The 24,451-nt window shown below is 31.7% G+C and overlaps 1 protein-coding gene across 1 annotated transcript in view; it reads right to left on the bottom strand.

Moving 5' to 3' along the window:
* Positions 1 to 24,451, bottom strand: part of LOC145290642 (uncharacterized) — a 123,743-nt gene that overhangs the window by 13,098 nt on the left and 86,194 nt on the right. The window contains exons 8-13 of the mRNA XM_080136500.1: positions 17,584 to 17,727; positions 16,284 to 16,348; positions 15,683 to 15,817; positions 13,472 to 13,563; positions 9,566 to 9,646; positions 4,612 to 4,744 (exon numbers count right to left, since the gene is read on the bottom strand). Of these exons, the coding sequence (XP_079992626.1) occupies positions 4,612 to 4,744; positions 9,566 to 9,646; positions 13,472 to 13,563; positions 15,683 to 15,817; positions 16,284 to 16,348; positions 17,584 to 17,727 (650 nt within the window). The remainder of the gene's footprint in view (positions 1 to 4,611; positions 4,745 to 9,565; positions 9,647 to 13,471; positions 13,564 to 15,682; positions 15,818 to 16,283; positions 16,349 to 17,583; positions 17,728 to 24,451) is intronic.

Below are 24,451 nucleotides of genomic sequence, written 5' to 3'. Positions count from 1 at the left end.
GCAGAAACGAACGTTGGGTGGAGGCCAGTTAAGCTTTCTGCCGTTTCATTTCCCCACGATGTTGGGAAAAACTAGTTCCCCATGAAAAGGGAATGTCCAAGTGAATAACAATTGTCTGATATGAGGGGTTTCTCCCAGATTGATCAAAGCTGATTACTTTCTGGACATTCTGGCACAAAAGGCATGGAAGATGCCTTCGCTTTCGATTTAGTTTCGCTTTTATAAGAAAAACATGAATAAACACACCAGAGGATGGAATAGCGTCAATTTTATAAAAAGTCGGTGTAAATAAATCTACATACAACGTCCCTTCGCAAATCGTAGATATTATGATCTAGGGAGTATATAAAAAGTTCTAAAGAATAGTGACCTCCTCCTCAAGAAGCCTGTCGGAAAAAGCCTTTGCTGGACATACAAAAATGCGACTGAATTTGTGAGAAGTTGAAAACTTAATTACCTCCCCTGTTAACTATCCAATTCAAATCGATAGATTTTGAAAGTGAAAAAAATAAATTTTACAAATGTATTTTTTCATGAATAATCATTTTTCTACCTTATCGTTTTCTGTAATTTTTGGATATGTTATTATTTGCGACATGACAATTACATAGATACTGTTTATTTTACTTGAAATTCAATATTTTTTCATTATTATAAACAGGGACTCAGGAAGGAATTCCAAAGTGCAGGGGAAAAAGTTATTCAAGTAGAAGGCTTAACAACATAGAGGTAGGATTTTGCTACTTGTTGGGTTTGTTAGGGGTTTATGTCAAGGGGGTACTAGTGCTCTGAGTTCGTCAGAGCACTTGCCATTGAAATACTTGTAAAACAGGCACAAGGATGCCACGTTTCGGCAATAGGACAGAGGTTGTCTAGGAGCGAGAGACTAGTGGCAGATGCATTAGCCTAGATGTCACAACAATACTCCATGCATAGGTCAACCGTGACCTAGAAATATAGGATACTTTCAAGATAAGATAGACTTAGATTCGAACCTTGTAAGCAAGGTTCAGAAATAGGGTCAGAAATGGAATGTAGAATTTCGATTGTTCGGTTTTCACATAAAATAGTTTAGATATGTTGAGTGTTCAATTCTTTTATGAAAATGGAATTAAAATAAGGTTAGTTAGAAGAAAGAACAATAGAAAATTAAAAACATATTGGAAAAAATGTTAGGTCGAAAAATAGGTTAGTAAGAATTTTGTCTGCAGACATGTACGAAGCCCGCATGTTCAGGCCACGTGGGTCATGCACATTTTTGGACATGCGTATGATGTCATGGCAGAAATGAATTCTCAATATAGGAGCTAGAGTCGAAGATGAGTTAGACTGAGAGAGACGGAGTCCAGAGTCAAGTCCGGATCGAATCAGAGGAGGGTCTCCCTTTGGAAGTGAGGGACAAAGTTTTAATCATGTAGTCAACTTTGAATTCCTGGATGTCATTATCATTGCGACCGGTCGAATGTAATAAAAGAACTTTTTGTAACTGCCGTCTTGTGTCATCTTTCTACCAAATTGAAGGTAATGTGAACTAATCGTTATTAATGAACATTGTGTATAACTCATCCAAGTAATGTCTCCCCCCCCTCCATCTAAGTAATGACTGTCCCCTCCTGTGTCATAAGAACTGATAACCCTCCTCTCTAAATATGTGTTATAAGAACCAAAGACAGTAAAATGTAGAAATGTCGTTTTCCTTCTCTATGTCTTCCCCCTCATTAATATGAATGCCCCCTATGCAACATAAGAAGTCTTCTAGCACGATAAAGAGAGCCTACCTTCTTTGCAGCAGCCTTTGCAATTTCCTCAATGTATGTGTTCCAATTCATGTCTGTGAATGTTAACCCTAGGAGCTTGAGAGAAGTACTTTCAGACAGTGTATCATTAGCCATGGAAATCAGTGGTTGAGAAGGTCTCTTGTAATTATTAAAGGAAATAAACTTAGTCTTGGCAGCATCGAATGTTACCAACCAGTTACAGCCCCATTCCACTACAGACAGGAGGTTTTCCTCTAGAGTTTTAGCGATTTCCTTAGATATGTGTTCATTTGTTTTACCCTTGTATCTGTTATAGAGGGTGATGTCATCAGCAAATGTCCCCATCTCTGAGAAAATTTACAAACAAGGGAAGGGGTGGTTTTCAGGTCATCGATTGTGGCTACTGTTTGCATAGGGAAATTTGGGAGGGGGTGGTCTGCTAGGTCTAAAGTGGAGTTGAAGGTAAAATGTTGGGCAAACAGATTTTCCTTTTCAGATGCTATTCAAATAATCTCAAGGTTTTTGGATAGTGGAGGAATTGTCGATTGTCTATTATTTACTACACTGTTATAAATTTTCAAAAAATCATGAGTTCTTAGTTTCTGAGACTCGATGCGTTTTCTAATAACTTCAGAATGCATTCTCTTGGCTGCAGCTATTTCTTGCTTACAATTATTTTTAGCTTCTACAAAATTTTGCCTATTTGTATTGGACTTACGTCAGATAAGTTTGCGGAATGCATGCTGCCTTTGAGCGATAGTAGATAGATTAGAAGATAAAAGTGAAGAAGACCACAAAAACAGGGTTGGGATCAGCAATTGCTGTTGAGCAGAGAAGCACATGGTGGCACATCATAACCACTGCAGTTTAAGACTTTTTCATTAGAATTATTTGCAGTGAACAGACATTTATTTATATAGAATTATTTTTGTTAGCATTTATTGATTTGAAGAAAAATAACATTTTATTGGATAATTTCCATATTCAAAGTTTAGGTTATCTAATAACCTACACAATACATATTGTTAAGCAATTCATTGAACACTTAGCTATGGATAAAATATCAACATGTTTTCAATGAATTGTACAAAATTGTTTAACAATATTATTGTTCAGGTTATTTTTTGATTTAAGTAAAAGCAATTTAATAATTAATCAAAAATGATAATTTTACCCATAGATTAATGGTGGGGGTAAAGTGTAGATTGCAGGTTAATTCTTTTCTGAATGATGTTCATAAATTCAATAGAATTTGAACTATTAATAATTGATTCCAGAATTTATGAGTATATTCATAGTGTCAATCACAAAAAAAAAAAGAAAAAAAAGAATAAGATTAAAATTTAAAGATAAAAAAATTTAGAAATGAAAAAACATGTTCAAAATTTTATTGGAACAACAGAAAATGATGGACAAAAAACCCTCCTTTCTCCAAATAAAAAGCTATTTATTAATTTTTTCTTATTTTTGATTAATTATTAAATTGTTTTTACTTAAATTAAAAATAATCTAAAGAAAAGATATTGTTAAACAATTTTATACAATTTACTGAACACATGCTGTTATTTTATCCATGGTTGAGTGGGAGGGGACGTGGATTGCAGGTTAATACTTTTATGAATGATGATAGTAGATTCAACAGAATTTTAACTAGCAATAATTCATACCATAATATGTGAATATATCCATTGTGCCAATCACAATGCAATTCATATGAATCAGTAAATTACAATTTGTTGAACTAGTTTAATTCTGTTGGAATTGGTTTCTCCATTGAGTTCAAAGCTTCCTATGATGCTTTAATCTTGCTTGTACTGGGTATTCAGTCTCCAGAGATATCTACAACATCTCCAAAATATTTAAAATCAAACATTTTCCGACTTCTCTTCTCAGTTAAATTGACTGAAAGTTGGAGAAAACAAACAGAAACATGCAATTGATCTTCAAGATAGTAAATATAATATAAAAAATAAATATACCCAAAGATTAAAAAAACACTTTTTATGAAATTTGCAAGATAAAAATTAACTATAAAATGTAACAAAAACAATAAAAAAGTGTTATGGGATATGGACATAGAGTTTACAGAGTTCAAAATAGACTTCATAGCTTAGTGGGGGATACCCTTTTCTCTTCCCTGCAATCTCTTTCCCACAGAAGAGACGTTGCGAGCCTGTCTCTACTTTATCGCTACTTTCATGGCAAGTGCTTGTCTGAGCTCCAATCTATTCCCCCCCCTCGCCAAACTTTCACAAAAAACACTCGTCTAGCCCAAACCACTATCAATAATTTTTCATACTCTTTCTCTGTACCTAAACGTAGATTCCATGACCAAAGCGTTTTTCTTAGAAGTGCACGCCTGTGAAACTCTTTTCTGTTTGACTGTTTTCCAGCTGACTACAATTTGATCCATAAAGCCTTCGGGACAAGATCAAAGTGTAGTATCTGTTCTTCAGATGCTGCACTTCTATTTCTTGTTCTCTTTCGGTGGAGGAGAAATCCTTCACGACTGAGATAATTTTTATTTTTGTACCTTTTCTTCACGTTAAGAAACGACCCTGGTGTCTAACTCTGTCCCGTGGGGAGGCATAGTAAATAGGTACAATTTGATCCAATTTACAAAATTTCCAATACTTATGTTTACTACGTTATAATCCCATTGACTAATGTATATCCATTAACCCTTATCCTCGAGTGGCCTCCGGGCATTGTCAAGTAGTGATTCCTATGCAAAAAAAAAAAAAAAAAAAATTCCGGCTAGTCTGTAATAAAATTAGACATTAAAAAATCCATTGCTTTACTTTACAAAGAGAAAATGAAAATACGCATAAATATGCATTAATATTTCGCTTACCTAAAATGTAAATTGGTGATTTCAATACTAAGAGTCGAGATTCTCGCTTGAGGATTTCTTTTGCTTGAGAACACAATATGAGTAAGCATTTTGCCAATGCATTGCAATCAACAGCTCCCCATGAAAAGGCATCCTACATAAGAAAAAACAATTCAAATTAAAAAAAATTACAGATTTAAAAAAAAAAACTGTTGGAAAATAAATTAATCTTTCTCCAATCAAATCTATTAATTCTTATTCTATTTGATGAATAAATTATTAAATTGTTTTCATTTAAATAAAAAGAATAAAATAAAACAATCTTTTTAAATAAAAAAATTGTTTAAAATAATTTTTAAAAAATTTGTAATCTTCACAAAATTTATTTATTTTTCCAAAAGGCAGAAAAACAATACATAGCAACATCCATATACAATAACAAACTAAAGAACAAGTTCAGTTCCTGACAACAACATACTGCTCCAAGCTCCTGTCATATCTGGGCTGGTGTACCGGAAATGTCTCCAATCTAATAGGTCACACCTGTCTACCAAGCTCCAGCCTTACATTTGTTTTACATTATTGCTGCTCTGATGCCTCCTTTACATAAATATCTCCGACCAACCTGACAATCAGTTAAATTTTACTCTTTCACCTTGGATTCCTGTGCTTGTGTTACAAATACTTCAACAGAATGTGTTCCAATGAACTTTCTCCCCCCCCCAATGTAAATACTACCGACCAACCAAACAATCAGCAAAATAACATCCCCTTATTGTAAAGCTTTTCTGATGTCAGAAGGTTTTCTACTCCAATCGCTTCTTTCTTTGAGTTGCTTGCCCTGGGAATTCCCTCTCTGTTCCCTATTTATCTGAATGTACCAACATGCAGAAATTCAAATGTAATGTAAACAAACATCTCACTGCACAACTCCCCACTTAGAATGCTCCTATATATATATGGCTCTAAATTCATAGTAACCCTTACGTCTCTGTGATAATCTGCCTTGTTTGTGACAAACTGAAGTTAAAAAAAAAAAAGAGAAAATTTATATTCTTTATGCGTTTGAAATACTTCCATTTAACAATGCATGCATTTCAAATAAATTCCACATGTTTTTCTTTTTGTAAGATGAGTTCTCTTCATGTCATTTTCAATTTCTTATTTCATTTTTTTTTTCTAGCTTTTTTTTTCTAAGATAAAATTGTGCGTTATCGCAATCATCACAGTTAAATGTTGATCTTTCTGCCATAAAATATACAACTTTCGTTAACAGCTTCTTTTTTGTCAGTTGAGATTCCTCTGCCACCTTCCATTCAATGTCACTAAATGTTAAATAAACAAAAGAGACTTTCTTCATAACAACAAAATATACAATAAGGGTTCAAGTATACAGCATTCTCGATGTGCGGAATCTTACTGTTAATATATAAGACAGTTTCATTTGTTTGCATATGAGACAGTGCTTAATTACATAACCTATTAAGATATAAACAAAACCGAGGAAATGAGACAGTGCCTCTTCTGATCGTGAAGATGTAATAAATAAACAGTGGTAATATCAGTCATAGTTGCTGGAAAAGATTGCTTCAATTCTCTTAAATAAGTTCATAACACCCAAAGATGCATTCAGTTAAAAATAAAAAATGATTTAAAAATAAATATGAAAATATTGATTCTTGTTCAGGATTTCCCCATATATTAAACGAAAATAAAGAAAAATCTGTACGATGTATGCACCCACAACAAAACGAAAATATCATATTCCAAAAATCATATGAATTAATCAAGTAGTTTTATTTTTAAATAAGAAAATCAAATTTTATGAGTAACAGAAGGATGGCCATTTTTTTTTTTTGCCATTTTGAAAACCTTCTAAAAAGAAGAGGGAGATAAATCAATAATATAAGCTTGTGAGATTTATGTTTTAGTGCCTACAAATTCCCATTAATAACTTACAAAAGTAAACCTACTTGATCAATCTTTGTGATTTATTTGGGGGAGGGGGCTTCCACAGGGCAACGCCAATTAACGGGTCCTGCTAGTTTTTAATACGCAGGAATTCTGGATAAGAATCAAAGTATTAAACTAAACCAGATACAAAATAATGAATGGTATAATTAGCTTTTATTTTTTGACAAACATGCAGTTTTGTAAAAACATTTTTTTCATGTTTTCAAGATTAATATTGAAATATATTTTAATCACAAAATTGATTTAATTATTTTCATATGAAGAAAAAAAAGTAAATAAAAAGTTGGGTATTCAAAACCGTATAATATAATTACTATTTTTCATGTTAATGTTATTAAAAGTATTCAAAGACATTGAATATAATATTGTCTAGCAAGATTAGAAGGTCAGATGTGACAAGATGTGTGACTGGAAAAATTAGAAGCAAAGGAAACGTGAGTGACATTGTAAATCAGAAAGCAGTTGAAAGGTGAGCTGAAGTTGATGTATGAAAATGAGGTCTTAAAAATGAGTAGTTCAAACAGGTAGAGATTTTCTAATTTTCATTTTCATGATGAACAAACAATTTCGCCTGTTTATATTACGCAAATGCTGCGGTACTTGTACAATTTAATCAAGACATTAAAAAATGAAAATATCGAAAAAAAAAAAAGTATTGTATGTATCCGTTTTAGACTAAAGATCTCCAAAAAAATCTTCATTTAATTTGATCAAGTAGTTTTTTTTATAGCAGAAAAACACTTTTTAAGACAGTGTGTTGAAGGTAGACATCTTTGAATTTTTTGAATACGCCATGGGGAGATAACTCAGTTTAAAGCGCTTTAATTGATATCTTTTATTCCGAAAAATCGAAACATGACTGCCTTTTGCTCGGTATCATAACAAATTGTTTTTTTTGCTGTAAAAAAAAACAAAACAAAAAAAACCTACTTGATGAAATTAAGTGAAATTTTTTTCGGAGAACTTCATTTCATAACGGATACATACAATATAAGCTTTTTTTTGTTTATATTTTCATTTTTTAATGTCTTGATTAAACCGTACAAGTACCAATGCTACTACTAATTAGATAATTTTTCTGCATAGCTGGTGACATAGGTTAGTTTACTGTCCCAACTACTTGATTGCAACCGAGCATCCCAACCAGGTTCACTCATTTGAAGAAGTCAGAATCTCACTTCTAACAGCAAACACAGCATACAAGGTAATAGTGCTTCTGTCAATGAGGACAACCGTCACAACCAAAGAGAAAGCAATTGATTTTATGCATCAGCTCCATTACAATAAATCTGGTGGCCATTACTCCAAAACTAATTAGTTTATTAGTTGTACTCAATGCTAAAAATTACTATTTTAAATCTGATTCTCATTAATTAACAAGTAACTAAGATCTTTAAGGAATTTTTTGAAAAGTATTGAAACTACTTTATAACAAAATTGAAAATATTTAATAGACACCAATTAAAAAATTAAAAATTTCCATTATAAATTATTATTTGAAAATATTTTTTTACGAGTGATTAATTAATAAGTATTTTAAAGGTTTCATAGTCAGCCGTCGAGGATTAACAAAACTATCACACAATCTTGTGGATAAATGTGCGTGTATGTATGTATGTATGTATGAGTGGAGGAGGAGGCTCAAATCTATATGTAACTTTGATAAATACACATTGAATAATTGTTTTTTTTATTTACTAATAATTGAATATTTATTGAAATGAAAAGTATATATATATCTATAAAAGTGAACGTGTTTGTGTATCTGTGTGTCTGTGTACATTTCCCTACGCAATAACTGTCAATTTTTAGTCTACAGACTCAAAATTTGATATACAGGTTACTGAGATTTGGGAAAATCGATGTGATCGGTTTTGGGCCAGAAATTTGGCGATTAAGGGGTCAAAATTCAACGATTTGACCTTTGAGAACTTTACCAAACTCCTCCGACAATTTTGGGTCTACGCACTTGAAATTTTAGATATAGACTCCTTGAACTTAATAACTTGATTTGAGCCCAAAACAATAAATTTTAAGGGGTCATAATAGAGGTCAAAGTTAAAAAAAATTGACCTCTGCGGTCTCTTCTAAATTACTCAGACAATTTCTGGTCTAAATATTTGAAATTTTACATAAAGGGTATTCAGAGATAGGGCAAGCTTTTTCATCAGTTTGGGTTGAAAATTTTTAGTTACCAATATATAAATGTATGTATGTATGTTTGCATGTCTGCTTTAAACTTTCAATAGAGGCGACGGATTTTACCAAGATCAGTACCGTTTTAAAGTTTGACCTTTCATACGACAAATATCGAAAAATTGGCTAAAAAACATTAATATCTTCCCCTTCAACTAGGCACTTTTCTACAGGGGGAAGGTGTCACTTTTTTCGCCAATATTTTTTAAAGTTATCCTCTCCTTTAGATTGTCTAGCCTTAATTTTAAAAAATGTTATATTTATTTATTATTATAAATATAATTAATATATATATATATATATATATATATATATATGTATTGACATTCTCCTAGAAAGTATTTACATTAAGTCTTTGAGACCTTCTCTTTATAAACAAAAAGAAAATCTCCTTGAACTTAATGTGGTTTCTATTTGATTCTCCCTCCCTCACTATAATCTCCATTCTATATTTTTTTTAATTATTCCTAACCTCGATTTAGCTCTGTTGAGCAAGGTTCAAAGCTAGTTAACTAGCCCTTTCATTCTTTTTATTTTATTATGTTTAAAAATAAATTTAGTCTGTATATATATATATATATATATTATTATTAAACATTATTACGTGCATACATATACATTGGTTCATTCATGTTTGGCAATAATGCTAACTGCAGCTAGGGGTATAACATAGAAAGGGTCAGTACTGCTGTTATTAGTGCCATTTCAGGTAATTGTAGAAACTAATATGTGAAACACAATGTAAGAGAGGAGTAGTAGGTAGAGGATAAGTGATGACTAAAGGATTTAAAAAATTGATGATTACCTTTGTTTCTTTAGTGGCAGGTGAAATTTTTTCCCTTTCAAAATAGCGAAGTCCGGTTAACATTTCATTTGGATGAGAACGCTGCAAACCAGAAAGATAAACAAGCTGAGTGATTGAAACAGTTATAATTGAAAATCTAAATTAGTTAAATAATAGTAAAAAAAAAACAAATCAAAATCTAAACATTAAAATTTATTTTTCATCATGTGTTTTTGTATCGATCATGTAAAAAAAAGGAAAAGACAAGAAAAGAAAGAATGATAAGTGTAAATTTTTTAAATCCATACTCCTATAAATGTTTTTTTTTGTGTATTGATAGTCATATTAAAAACCTTTTTTCTATTTATTTAATGTATTTATTTGCTTCCCCACCAAAGAAATTAGGCACAAGGCCGTTTTTAATGTGGGGTAAAAACCAGCTCCCCTAAAAGTAGGCAAAAAGGCACTCTGGTTACCAAAAATAATAATTGTCCCAGTATAGAGGGTTTCCCCTCCATTGACTGGTACAAATTATCTTAAGTGCAGCATCTGCAGAACAGATACTACACTTTGATCCCAGCCCGAAGGGTATTTATTTGCTCCCCCACCGAGCAAATTAGGCACAAGGTCAATTTTTAATGTGAGGAATGAAGGGGAAATGGGAACCAACTTCCCGGGGAGTAGGGGAGCTGGATAGTGACAATTGGTATGAAGGGTTGCCCCTACATTGACCAAGGTCTTATAATGGTCTTTGCTTGCAGTATCTGCCGGAAGAGATACTACACTTTGATCCCGGCCCGAAGGCCAGGTATTTATTTGCTCCCCCACAGAGCAAATTAGGCACAAGGCCGATTTTTACTGTGAGGAGTGAAGGAGAAATGGGGACCAACTCCCCGGGGAGTAGGGGAGCTGAATAATGACAATTGGTATGAAGGGTTTCCCCTACATTGACCAAGGTCTTATATGTGGGGTTTCCCCCACATATAAGATATAATGCTTGCAGCATCTGCTGGAACATATACTACACTTTGATCCTGGCCCGAAGGCCAAGAACAACAGAAAAAAGGCAAGCCTATTTTCTATTTATTTAAAAAGAAAATAAAACTTTGTTATATATGGGTCGTGGAATTGCATACACTAGCAAAAAATCTAGCTAATTTGCATATTCTTTTAAACATTCATTTTAATCAATTCCCTATTAGTTTTTTCGGTTTTCTTATGGGATGATCATCTTTAGTTAACTATCACATGTAATTATATTCATACAGATATTCTACATGATTTATACTTGCGTAATATTTGCGTAAAATGTTTATAGTAAGCACAAACCTCTTTCCATATATATTTATATATGAGTATAATATATTTGTTTAAAAAATTCTGCCTATCAAACTCCTCATTCAGTTTTTGGTCTATAGTCATGAAACTTCATATATAGGGTATTAGAACCCATGCAAAACTTTATATTTGGGTTTTAGCCTGGAAAAATCTGTACAAAAGTGTGAAAATTTAAAAAAATGAAATTTGCCAGGTGAAGGTCAAACGACAGCATTACAGATATACACGAGTAACGTAATAGCTATTGATCTATGTTTTAATTTTTAGCCTGGGAGCAAACATGTCTTCATAGGTCAGGCATTAATGTCAGAGGAAAAAATAAATCGTAAGCTAAACGTTTTGATTCTAGGTGGTGGTGCACAAGTCATTTTGTTTTTTTTAACTTTTTAAATCATTACTATATATTAGGTCCAATATGATATAATACGAAATCTGCATTAATCAAAATATCCTATTTAAGCATATTTTATGACCGGGCAATGCCAGGCAGCCTGCTAGTATTTTATAAATAACTTCTGACTGGAATATTATAGACTTGTTCAGATACCGAATTGTATTGTGGGATTAATTTTTGCAATAAAAAGATAATTTTCAATATAATTATAAAATTACTTTTATTTTTATAATGTGATTGGAAATATTTGTTTCTGAATATTGGAGATGATGATTGTATTACTCGGACTGACGTTCTTATCTTGAGTATTATTCCCACAATGCTTCTGCTGATGTAACCTCTAATCTTTAAGGACCCATAACATAATTGATAAAGTATTAGGTAAAATTCAGTTCTAAATGACACTCTTCTGGAGATTGAACGTTCGATCCTCAGTACAGGCCATACTAAGAATACAATTGTAAATTACTTGAATTCTACCCAATAATGACTGACAGAATGAGAGCATGCTATCCCTATGGATTAAATAAAGGATTCCCTTCAAAATTTTCTGCAGATTCAGGAGTTCAAACAGAAAGATTCACGAGTTCGACAGAAAGATTCCCCAGCTCAACAAGATATATCCGAAGAAGGTTGGCGGTTACATCAGCTAAAACATGGTGAGAATAACACTCCAGATGAGATCAGTAATCTGAATAATCCAAATAATACAAACTGGAGGCACTTATTTGTCTGTTTTATAAGATTTTTGAAATTCCTATAAACTACTTGATACTTATTTACCTGAATTTATTTTTGTTTCTTACAATTCTGCTGAAAAAAAAAAAACCAATGTTTTTTTGCTAAAACATAATTGTTTGTAATATTTTGCATTGTAAACATTCACTTTGATCTCTAATATTTAATTGTGATTGAATTGTGTTGCATTATTATGATAAAGATGGGAGGTGGTCTTGTGATTAATGACATGGACTAATGACCTGTGGGTCCCAAGTTCAACAAAAATAATTTTCATTTAGGATGTTGGCAACTTTCAGATGGTCCTTCCTATAATCCCCGATGTCTTTCTAGAACGAATTCTGACTAGAAAATATCATGGAAACCAATGCTAACAATAGAATCTTCAGATTCATTATGATATAATGATGATTATAAAGGTGTTTGCTCCTTTAACTTTAAGGAAAAGAGTAAAAAAGGGTAAATACAAAAAAAAAATTAAATAAATAAAAGAAAGGCGAGAAAGGAAGGGGAATCTATATATAGAAAAGGACAAAAATAAAATAATGGAAAGAAGAGAAAAGTGGAAAATAGAAACATTTTAGCAAGAAGATGAAAGTAAAATAATAAAAGAAAACAGAAAACGAGAAAAAAGAGCAAAGAGGAGACGATAGAATGAAAGTAAAAGACAGAAAAGGGAAAAGAAAAAAGGAAATGAAAAAAAAAAAGATCTGTAAGAGAATGAAAATTGAAAAAGGAAAAGTGGAGCTTAAAACAAGAAGAAAAAAAAGAACAGAGAGTAAAGTTTTTTCATGTTACACAAAGAAAACTTGAAAAAATAAAAGTTTAATAGAATTTTAAATAGAAAAAAAGAAATAAATTATGCTTCTCGATTTTGAATTCTTAATTTTCACCATTTATCCTATTTTTTTATCATATTAATTCAATATTAATATGCGTACATATTGCCCATTTGTATATTATGTTTCAATTAGTTTCAGCATCATCAGGGAGGTGATTGGTTAATTATACGAACCGACAACCTTGATGTGCCATGTTTGAATCCAGTTGTTCTGGCAACCTTCACATGGTCCCTTCTGTACATACCTGATGTCTTTCAAGAAAGAATTCTATCTAGAAGATATTGGGGAAACGTATGCCAACAAAACTCACCTAATTCATATGAAATCAATGATGCTCAACATGGAGGGGGAGGAGAAGAAGGGTTATAACAGAGAAGGATTCGCATAGGTTGACACATGGAAAAGTATTAGAGTATTATATCAGTTGAGAGAGAGAGAGAGTGAGAGGGGTAACATCAACCATTTGTGTGTCTGGAAAGTAATGAACACAATATATTTACATTTATTGACCAATCAAGTTTGAGTTATATTGGTTTTCGTCTCATCTAAATTAGGTTTTAATTTTTCCTACTTAACATGGGATTTTCATGACCCTGTTAATTATTAACAACAAACCTGATTGAAAGAATCTACAGATGACATCCGCTGGAATCGTGTCATATCCCCTTCAAGATGATCTGCAGAACTGGCACTTACAGCTGCAGTGCCTAAAAGAGAATTAGAAAAGGGGATTACTTTTAAAAATGATAATGAAAAAAATAAAATAAAAATAAAGTAGTATAAAAACTAATTAAGTGTATTTTAAATGAAAATTTCAGAAATGATATCAATATTAACCCGCATATATGCATGACACCCAACAAGGTGGCAATAGTTTTAATAAACACCAAGCCTAATAAATTAGACTACAAACTTTACCTACTTGGAGTTTCCCCAGGTAGTCTTTATTTTCATTTTTGCATATCACTTGGATTATTCGGACTACTGCTCTCATCTTGAGTGTTATTTGTATGTTTCAATCGATGTAACCGCTGACATCCTTCACATACATCTTATGTAATGGATAAAATACTTATGCTCAAAATATATCCGATCAAGCAATGTTATTAAACTTAGAACTCTCTTTAGGTTTTATTAGACTCTTTGTCTCTGCTACATCTTTTTTGTAGTTTTACATTGTTCACAGACAGTAAACCTGTTTCTAAAATAAACCATGCCTCAGAGTTTTCATAGTTGAAAGGTGTTTAGCTGACTGTCCAAGATTTGTACACGGCTTTACAAAAGGTATATGCATCCAGAGACAGTATACTTGCTAAATCTAAAGATCGTTGCTTATAATGTTTATATTACGTTAATTCGTTTTTATAATGATCTTAAAAAATATGCATCATTTAAATAAATGTGTGAAGTTTTAAACAGTTTTTTTTTTATATGACAAATAAAGTAATCTTTTGGAAGGACTGAGCCCCATAACATGCGATGTGCTTCATACTAGTCTGAATGCAGAGAAAAAATGTTTCAGAACTCTTAACTTTTAGTGTTGTACTTTTCTTTTTGTCTCACTTTGTCACTGCAAACTCACAGCGAACTCACATGAGCGAGATAACGTCATCCCCCCCCACACACACAACAAAAAAATAAAAATGTCTTTATGCTGCAATCTCAAACCCTGACATTTGCATTCATCTTATTTTCTTATTGTTTTTGGATCGAACGAGGTCCAGGTTTCAGTGCCAGTACTTCTCTACAGTGAGCACACACCAACCGTGGCTGCTTATTGCCAAGACTCTCCATACCGTTATCACAGAGTACCTGAAACTACACACCATTTTAGTCACCTTAAACTAGAGTGCTAGTAGCAAGATTATTTGTACTATATAATGATTTTCATTTGAGAGTATGTTGTATATTTTTTTTTATTTTCAAAAATATATTTAGGTAGTAAACCTTCTTTTAGATATGTTTTGTTATAATAAGACTAACAAGAAATTCTTCAGTAACTTTTATATATATTAGTTCAACATTAAACATACAATACCTACACTATACAAGTGAATATATTTGATTAACAGTTCTATTAAAAAAATATAAATTCACAAAACACCAAATCAAAATATTCTTGTCAATAACACAAAAATTATACAAAAAAAACAAATTGCAAGATTTCAACATGGTTCAAAAAGACTTATTTAACTGTCTGATATAGAGAAAACTTTTGACAGAGTATCAAAAAAGGTTGTCTGGCAGTCTTTATATAAACTAGGGGTAAACAAGTAGTTGGCGAACGTACTGAGAATCTTTGGTTTCTGTAGAGTTAAAGCAGATGTTTTATACAGTACTAGTCTGGGTGCCTGGTGTTGCCCAGGTGTTTGACGGTGTGTGTTGAGCAGGAAAAAAAAAAAAAAAGGTGGTAGTAGGCAGGCAGGCTCGAACTCGTGATGTGAAGGCAGAAAAGAAAGTGAAAGAAAATCTGACGTCTTATCGTTACTCCATGACATGACCGGAAGTTCGGAACATTAAAATTAGGTAAAGTCAATCTAACCGATACGATAATGTCTCGCAAAAAAATCAACCCTTCCTTGTAGAAAAGTGCATAATTGAAGGTGAAGGAATTAATGTTTTGGGCCAATTTTTCGATATTTGTCATCCAAGACATTAAGCGTCAAAATGATACCGATCCCATGAAAATCCGTCGCCTCTGTCTAGGTTTAGGCAGACATACAAACATGCATACATACATTTAAACAGACAGGTGAGGTTTATATTATAGATAATGATGAAAAGTTTAAAAATAATATTTAAAAAGAAAATTAATGGATGAAAAACCTTCCAAATCCCAGATTGCCATAATGTCTGCCAAAGTTCCAGTTCGTCTCACTTTCACCGTGTGAGTAGCAAGCTCATAATTCTTGCCTGCCAGGAGGCCATTTTTGTTGTCATCTTCACCATTTGCAAACGACTCTAAATAAAGAAATGGAAAAGAAAACAAAAAAAAAATATTTTTAGGCATTTTCAACATTTTCAAATTACACAATCATATCTATTAAAAAGGCTTGGTTTAGATATTTGTAATTTCATGTTGGCAGTTTAGATGAAAATAGGTTACAAAGACGGGACTAGAAGGAAATGAAATAATTCAAATTACATCCATTTTTTGGAGGTCAAGTGGGACAGGTTTTGTCAGAGAGAAGGAATGCAGGGTCAGTAATTTCCAATTTTCAATAATAATGGGCTAGGTGGGAGTGAAAAAATAGGAGGTGTATGATAAAACGATGAAAGAGAGAAAGATAGAAATGGATTGTGAGAGAAGTTTTAATATTAAAGACGCTACAAACTTTTTAACCTCTTCTATTTTATTTTTATGGTCTTAAACAATGCCAGGTGACCCTGCAAATAATTAAAAAAACAAACAAAAAAAACCTCTAACCTTCATTTGAAACAATTTTGAGTCGTTTTTTGGGAGATTCCTCATGCTCATCATCTGTCCCAGATCTAAATAAAAGAAATAAAAATAAAAATTATTGACACAAGAGCAGTGTACAAGGTCAGTTTAAAGTAAGGAGTCTTAAAGCTTGAACATACATTAAGGCCAGGGACGTGCAGAGGAGGCAGGTACTAAAGGTACCCAAGCCCTTTTTACTCCTATTTTAAAAGTGCCCTTTTCAGAGGAATGTTCCACCGAGACACCATTTTTTTTCATGAACACCCTCCCTTAAAGTGTTCTCTGCAAGTCATTGATTAAGGCACATTAAAAAATAACCAAAAATGAAAATCTGAACTTGGATGAGTATCTACCGACTATTGGTTTATGGAAAGTCATTAAAGAAAAGAAAAAAGTAAATAACTAATCTTTTTGTAGGTATTCATAAAGTACTGCATATTAGGTGATTGGCTGTGTATTTAAAACATGGGGAGGGGAGGATGTACTTTCACCTAACAATTTAATAAAAAAAGATACAATTTTATTTGAAAATGCTATTTAAAAAATATAACGGTAACATAAATGCATAAGCACCATTTTGTTTTTTTAAATTAAGTTGACGCCCGACTATTGTCGGTTTTTCTGTTGCGTTTTAAATAAACATGGTTATTTGTAAGTTATTTTTTTAATTAAGAAAAACAAGATGAAAATATAATCTCGTTGTTGATGACTGAATGTTGTCTCTTTTTGTAATGTGTTTTGCATAAATGTAGTTATTTTTAAGTTCTTTTTTAAATCAAATTAAATTTTTTCTTTTAATTTTTATTTCAATTTTATTAAAAAAATATATAAAAAACTGATTATAACGATGAAGCGCTAATTTGATACGACTTTTCCAGCAGGTTTTTCATTTCTGGATACATATCCAGCCGATACTAAAAGTTTACATTTGCATGGAAGACATACAGTAATTTATTCGTTATATGGTCTTATTACAATATGTTGTACATGATGCATAGTATTTTGGTTTGATTGTTCTGTTTTATGGCATATCAACCCTGTTCAGGATAATTTAATGGAGAATCCAATAATCTTTATATCTTCAAATATTTACTCAGTGTTTGAGTTGCTTGTTTTTTTCTTTAGAGGAAATTTGTTATTTTTGATTTAAACTTTGCAGAAAGGAAAAATATAACATTGATATTTGGTGCTTTGTTTTTTCACACTAATAAACAAATTTGTGATTTGTCCTAAACAAAATGATTGGAAGGAGAAGAGAAAACAATGAACTGAACGAAAATCTTACCTTTTGGAATGAGTATGGCAAGAACGAAGCAAACGGAACAAAACTGATGTACCTCGGAATTTTAAGTTGCCAACGGCAATCAGGAAAGTATTCAAAGGAATGCAAAAAGAGGCTGGGTTCGTTTCATTTCCATTGTTAAACAATCTGCGACAGAAAAGTAAATATTTTGGTTAAATTATATTTTATTAAGCCATGATCATAAAACCGTTAGCAATAGACAGAGGCTACTAAACTAATTGGGGAATGCATAAAACTTATGATAGTTAGACAATACAGAACTCCCAAAATGTGACAGTGATACATGTTCATTCACACAATTCTGAGGCAGAATGCACACACACATATATATATATATATATATATATATACACACACATACATATATACACACACACATATATATATATATACACACACACACTTTTTTTACTCATTTCAGATTCTATCCTGCTTAAAAAGCAATAATCAAATATATCTGGATATTATTTGCTTTTTACAGGGTTTTCAAGACAAATTTGATGATTTTTTTTATATTCTGTCATTTCAGAACCAAGTATTTAATAGCAGTAAAGTTGTTTCTATGGATGACCAGAAAGCATCAGGATATAAGAAGAGAGTGACCTGTATTATGTTGAATTAAAAATGTTTTAGCTGCAGCTCAATGTTCCTTGAATACCTTGAAAGCTGTGAAATGTGAGCTGGAGAATCAATGACGAAGGATCATGGTAAGTGTTTTAACTGTGTCCACACAACAAAATTTATTGTGAAGCTGCAAAAAGTGCAGACAAATCTATGTGAATCTTAATAAGAAATATAGAAGTCAGAGAATGATGACTATGAAGGGAGTGCTGAACAAGGATCTTCATTAAGCTAAGAAACTCTTCATTATGGTCAAACATCTAATCCAAGCTAGAGATGCTGTGGTTCTTCTCAGGACCAGTTGCACAATGTGCAGAACAATTGTTTGCTAGAAGTCTTGTGTGCCATGAAGATCAAGTTCTCTTAAACCGTGATATTATGAAGTATGTTTCCAACAAATGTCACATCATGCCCTCCCTCTCCCCCCAAAAAAACTGACTCAGAAAACTCCCTGTTGTCAAATACTGAGTGAAGGTGATAGTGGAAAGGTCATACATGTAGCAGCAATACTCAACTTCATGTCACACTTCTAAGAAAACTCAGAATTGGCTGCCTGTCAACTTCCATAACTTCACCAGTCACAACATTTTCTCCCTCATCCCTTCACCTGAACTATTCTTACTGGGTGTAGTTGAGAAAGACAGCAATAGTATTGCACTGTAATCGTATTGCCTGCCAGGATCAACTAGTATTCAAGCATCTTTCAAAGGCTGTCTGCTTCTGTTTCAGAACCCACCAGAATGATGTAATTGAACTTTAGGGCAGTTTCTTCAACTAAGTTGCATTCAGCAAAAGTTTCTCCAAGAGATTGCTTTTGAATTTTGAGAATGCACCAATTATTGGCCAAGATATGACATTTTTTTTCCTTTCTAAAAAGTATTAAATGTGTCTTAAATGCACTATACACACAAGCTGACTCATTATTAACAGGCATATGCCAAAGAACCATACATGATAATAATGTGCAAAGTTCAAACTTTTTATGTTGGTAGTATGATTAGACTACTTCATACTCATATTAATCAACATCAATACAAAAATCCTCATTTATGAAAAATTGGAAAAATATGAAAACATGCACAAATTACAATTACTATTGAAACTATGGATAGAAATACTAGCAATTTTAGAATCAAATAATTAATAACTAAATTTAATGCACTATTTAATAATCTTGAACACCCTGTATGTAGACACAGACTGACCCATTAATGACAGGGATATGTCCAATAATGGTTAGCTTTTGATGTATTTAATATCAACTTTATAAATGAATGAATAGAGCTCACATGGTCCAGCAATGCTTGAACATCCTTAAGCCAAAGTATGAACGTATTATCCACATATTACTGTCATATTGACGACTTTAGTGATGTGAATCCTAACGCCATTTTTTCAAAGTATTCCATGCAGTACTGAAAACAACAAAGTTTTCCAAGTTCCATAAGATTCACCTGAAGAAAATTGTGAAAATCACCACCAAGATGGAAATAGTCTGAAGAATTCAAACATTATTTGTTTCTTCAAACTACTATTTTTTATCTTGGTATATATTTTTATCATAGTATATATATATATATATATACTAGCAGAAGTACCAGTCGTTGACTGGGTTCAAAAACAGCCTACAGAAAATGGACTGTGATTGATGAAAGTATGATATGTTATGAAAAGGAGGGGTTGTAAAGAGATAGGTTTTGATACTCAAAAATTTTACCCTAAGCAAAATATGATGAAAGTAAAGATAATTTTTGCGAAAATATATTTTTTATATCAACTTTGTTTCCATTCGTAGCCAAGAGTGACCAACAAAATGATGTTTCCTTACAAAGAGAAAATGTTATATATATAACTAGCAAGGGGTACCAGGCATTGCCCGGGTGTTTTTCGGGGTATGTGAAAACCCCCCGAAAATGTGAAAAAAAACAGGTGCCCGTGAAAAAAAAAAAAAAAAACGAAGCCTTCACGACGCGCAGTTGGAAAATAGTAAAGTGTTAAAAAAAAACAGGTGAGTGTTTTTGATTGACGTGATGGCGATAAGTATTCAGCAGTAAGCATTTTGTGCGGGACAGTTTTTAATGAGGTCAATAAATCGGTTTGTTTGTTTTTAAAAGCCCGCTCCCTGTTTATTAGGAGGAGCGAAATGAAAGCTACAGTCTGATATGACGAAGTCGACATTGAACAAATGTTACTTAGCTGTCTTGAGACAACTGGCTTTCGGCCTGTGATTAGAGTCGAGTTTCGCTTTTTTTTTTATACTGAAAACCGAATGTAACACGTGATGATGCGGGAAATGTAGAATAATTAATGTTTGAAAGTCAATAAAATCAAATAGACAGGCGAGCTCCGTGGATAACTCAGATATTACAATTTATAGACGATATAAAAAGTTTTAAGAAGTTGTGAACCGAGCAAGCGCTTCTCTGAAAGAAGCCTTTTGTGGACATCGAGGAAAAGCGTTCATACATACATACATACATACATTTTCGCTTTTATATATATATAGATAATATAAATATACAAGAAATAAATGTTACCATAGTCAATAAAAATTACTTTTATGGTAGAAAAGTTCATTGGTTTGTACTTTTAAGTAGTTTATAAAAATTATTTTTACTTTTTAATTCACAAACCGCTTTAAAAAAAAAAAAATCAAAATGGCAGCGATTTTGAAATGGAGAGCCCTGCTTTCAATTTGAAGGAGGGGCACCTGAGCATTCTGTGTTAACAATTTAAGAGAGTTCCGTCAACGTAAGGAATATTTATAAACATATTTTAATGTTTTTTGTTATTTTGTGCTTGAGGAATATTCGATTATGGCATGTGTAGTTTATATAAAAATTCATTTAAGTAGTTATCGCCTCAAATTTCGTTTTAATTTTGGTTCGCTGAAATTATTTCAAGAAAAGAGCATTAAAAACTATTTCAAAACAAAAAAAAAACATGAACTGAACTTTTATTGACTATGGTAACATTTATTTCTTGCATATTTATTTTTTCGGGTAGTCGTTTGTTGGCTTTTCTGCTAAACATTCTTACTAAATAATATCGACGAAATATCGAAAAACAAAGAAACAAAAACAGTTTTGAAAAATAATGAAGCTTTACTTACTTTAGTAAAATAATCCGAAACAGCAAAATGGGGTATTAAAAAAGTAAACACATAATTACTTTAGTTTTTTAAAGCAAAGAATCAATATAAATATAAAGAAGAAAATGGCGCCCTTTTCAAGCAGAACAGCTTCGTTTCAGTTTTACAGTATTGAACGGTGTAGTATTACGCTGTCGGATTCAGGGGTGTACTATTGTAACGTAATGAACACGCAGAAAGGGTTGTAGTCAACTGAATTCCTTCTAGTATACTGACAAAAAAATCTTAAACAGATAAATAAATAAAAAGGTTATATAAATGTTTTTAAAATCACACGTAATCATGTGAGCAGGATTTTTCCTTCTTTTGACACGATAACAAGTAACTTTCTTATTTTTTATTATTTATCTATTTTCGAAAGAGTGCCACGTGCAAGAGGAGAAGGAAAAAACAGAGTTATGCAAAATTTGTGTCGAGAATTGTCTAAAGTTCCAACTTTTTTTGTGGCTTTCACTTTAAGAACATGAATTTATGAGGTAAGTTTATTCGACACAATATGATTCAACTCAAAAAAATAAATAAAAGCTAACGTGAATTAAGATTAAAGTTAAGGAGTTATTGTGGACCCTCACCCCTTTTTAAAAACCTTGTTAAACTTTATGACATATTTACATTCTATGGAGGTCAGGCGTGAACGAACACCCCATAATTTTATTATACCATATTTCTTCAAACTGAAACATAATTATCAAAGTATACTTACGCAAATAGATATAAAAAGTCTTTGTTAAAGTTTGTGCCATATTTCCATGGAGTACAGGTGCGAATGCAGACCCCACAATTTTATTATACCATCCCTATTTAAGTTGAAACATACTTATCAAAGTATTATTATGTACATCTATATCAAAAACCCTTGTAAACATTTTTTTTTTTCTTCATTTTTTATTTCCATACTTTGGGGGCCAGACGCGAACGCAGACCCCACAATTTTTATGAATCACCGTTCTGCCAGATCAAACATACCCATTCCTGATCCTCGATACATCTTCCATCATTATATGTAATCAGTTTTTTAAAATAGTCAACCATATAGGAGCCTATTCATGACCAGACACACACACAGATGTTCAGCTTTATATATATATATATATATATATATATATATATATATATATATATACTAGCAGTTCCGCCTGGCTTTGCTCGGGCCCTATGTATTGTTCATAAGGTTATGTGCATATGTATATATTAAAAAGTGTGAATATGTAAAGTAATACTTTTCTGTATAATAATCTTCCTTAACTACCATAGAGAAAAGACAGACATTTTCACTTTTATAGATAGATTGACAGATAGATTGGATGCAATATATAGTAATGATTTAAAAAGTATAAAAAAAAGACTCATGTGTCACCACCGAGAATCAAAACCAAAACTTTCAGCTCACAATTTATTTTGCCTCTGCCATAAATGACTGAGCTATGAAAACATGTTTACTGCAAGGCTAAAAATTAAAACATGAACCAATAGCTACTATATTACGCATTGAGTAATGCCGACATTTGACCTTCACCTGGCAAATTTCATTTTTTTTAATTTTCACACTTTGTTAAACAAAAATATATACATATACATAAATATATATGGAAACAATTTTGTGTTTACTATAAACTTTTTACACAAATATTATGCAAGCATAAATCATGTAGAATATCTGCATGAATATAATTACACATAATAGTTAAATAAAGAAATAAAGATGATTATCCCATAAGAAAACCGAAGCAACTAATAGGGAATTAATTAAAATGAATGTTTAAAAGAGTATGCAAATTAGCTAGATCTTTTGCTAGTAAATGCAATTCCACAACCCATATATAAGAAAATTGTATTTTCTTTTTAAATAAATAGAAATAATGAATATCAATACACACAAAAGAAAAACGAATTTATAGGAGTGTATATATATAATAAAATGATCTCTATTTTTGGACAACTCTTACACACTCAACATACTTGCTTTGTGAAATTATGCATACATTTCATCTTTGTTTAAAATTATTACATTTACTAACAAATATTTTCATTCTCTATCCAGTGTCCTCTCACTCTGCTCATCTCACTGTGTCACTTTATTAACAGGTATAAATATTTTTGCTAGACTGCTATTATTTCATTTCCAACGTGAACATAAACCACCAGATTTTAAACTTAACTAATAAGCACTCTCTCCAATTCAATTAAACTCTACATTGCATTCTGCTTGTATTTGAAGAATAAGGGAATATCATATTGCTGTATTTTTAATACTGAACTCTGTACTTTTAGTCAATTTTCAGAATACTGGAATGAATTATAGAATATCTCCGATGGTACTCAATATAGCATCTTGTACTGACTGAAACAGCTCCATGAAAATAACTCGCCATACATGTTAACAATTATAACATTGGATCCCATATATTTCTTACTTATTAGGAAAAACAAAACAAAATTAAATATTAATACAATCAAGATAATCCAAATAAAAAATAAGTTCCCAATTTAACGATACTGAATTAGATATTGAGATGTATGTATATCTACTACTGCAATAAATACACATTAAAACTATTCTAATTACAAAAAAAAAAAAAAAAAAAAAAACTAGGACAAAATCAATCTTTCATATAAATTTACAAATACTATAATAAAATACTAGCGAGACCTGTGGAAATTCCACAGCAGACCCTTTCATGTGTATATATATTGATGTTGGCATTCTGTGAATGTTCAGCGTAAATGGAGATGCCCTGATATTATTGTAGCTCTTTTCTTAAAACTGCAAAAGTATTTATAAAATTTGTAAAATAAGTTTAAATATATTTGTATATATATAAAATAAAAATATATATCCATGACTTGGGTGCATCATCTTGAATCGAAACTGAAACCAAAACTTATAAAGAAAGAAAGAAAGAAAAAAAAAAAAAATATATATATGTATATATATATATATATAAATTGACTTTCTTCAGCTATAATCGAAACCTAAACGAAAACTTATGAAGAACTCTTGGTAAAATCAGTTATATAAAAAAAAGATGAATTGAGTACCATCAGCTATAATCAAAACAGAAACAAAAACTTATTAAG

The sequence above is a fragment of the Euprymna scolopes genome, chromosome 2 (assembly GCF_053919585.1).
Source record: "Euprymna scolopes isolate OS-2025 chromosome 2, ASM5391958v1, whole genome shotgun sequence".
Classification (NCBI taxonomy): Eukaryota; Metazoa; Mollusca; class Cephalopoda; order Sepiida; family Sepiolidae; genus Euprymna; species Euprymna scolopes.
This window is presented reverse-complemented; position numbering and strand designations above follow the sequence as displayed.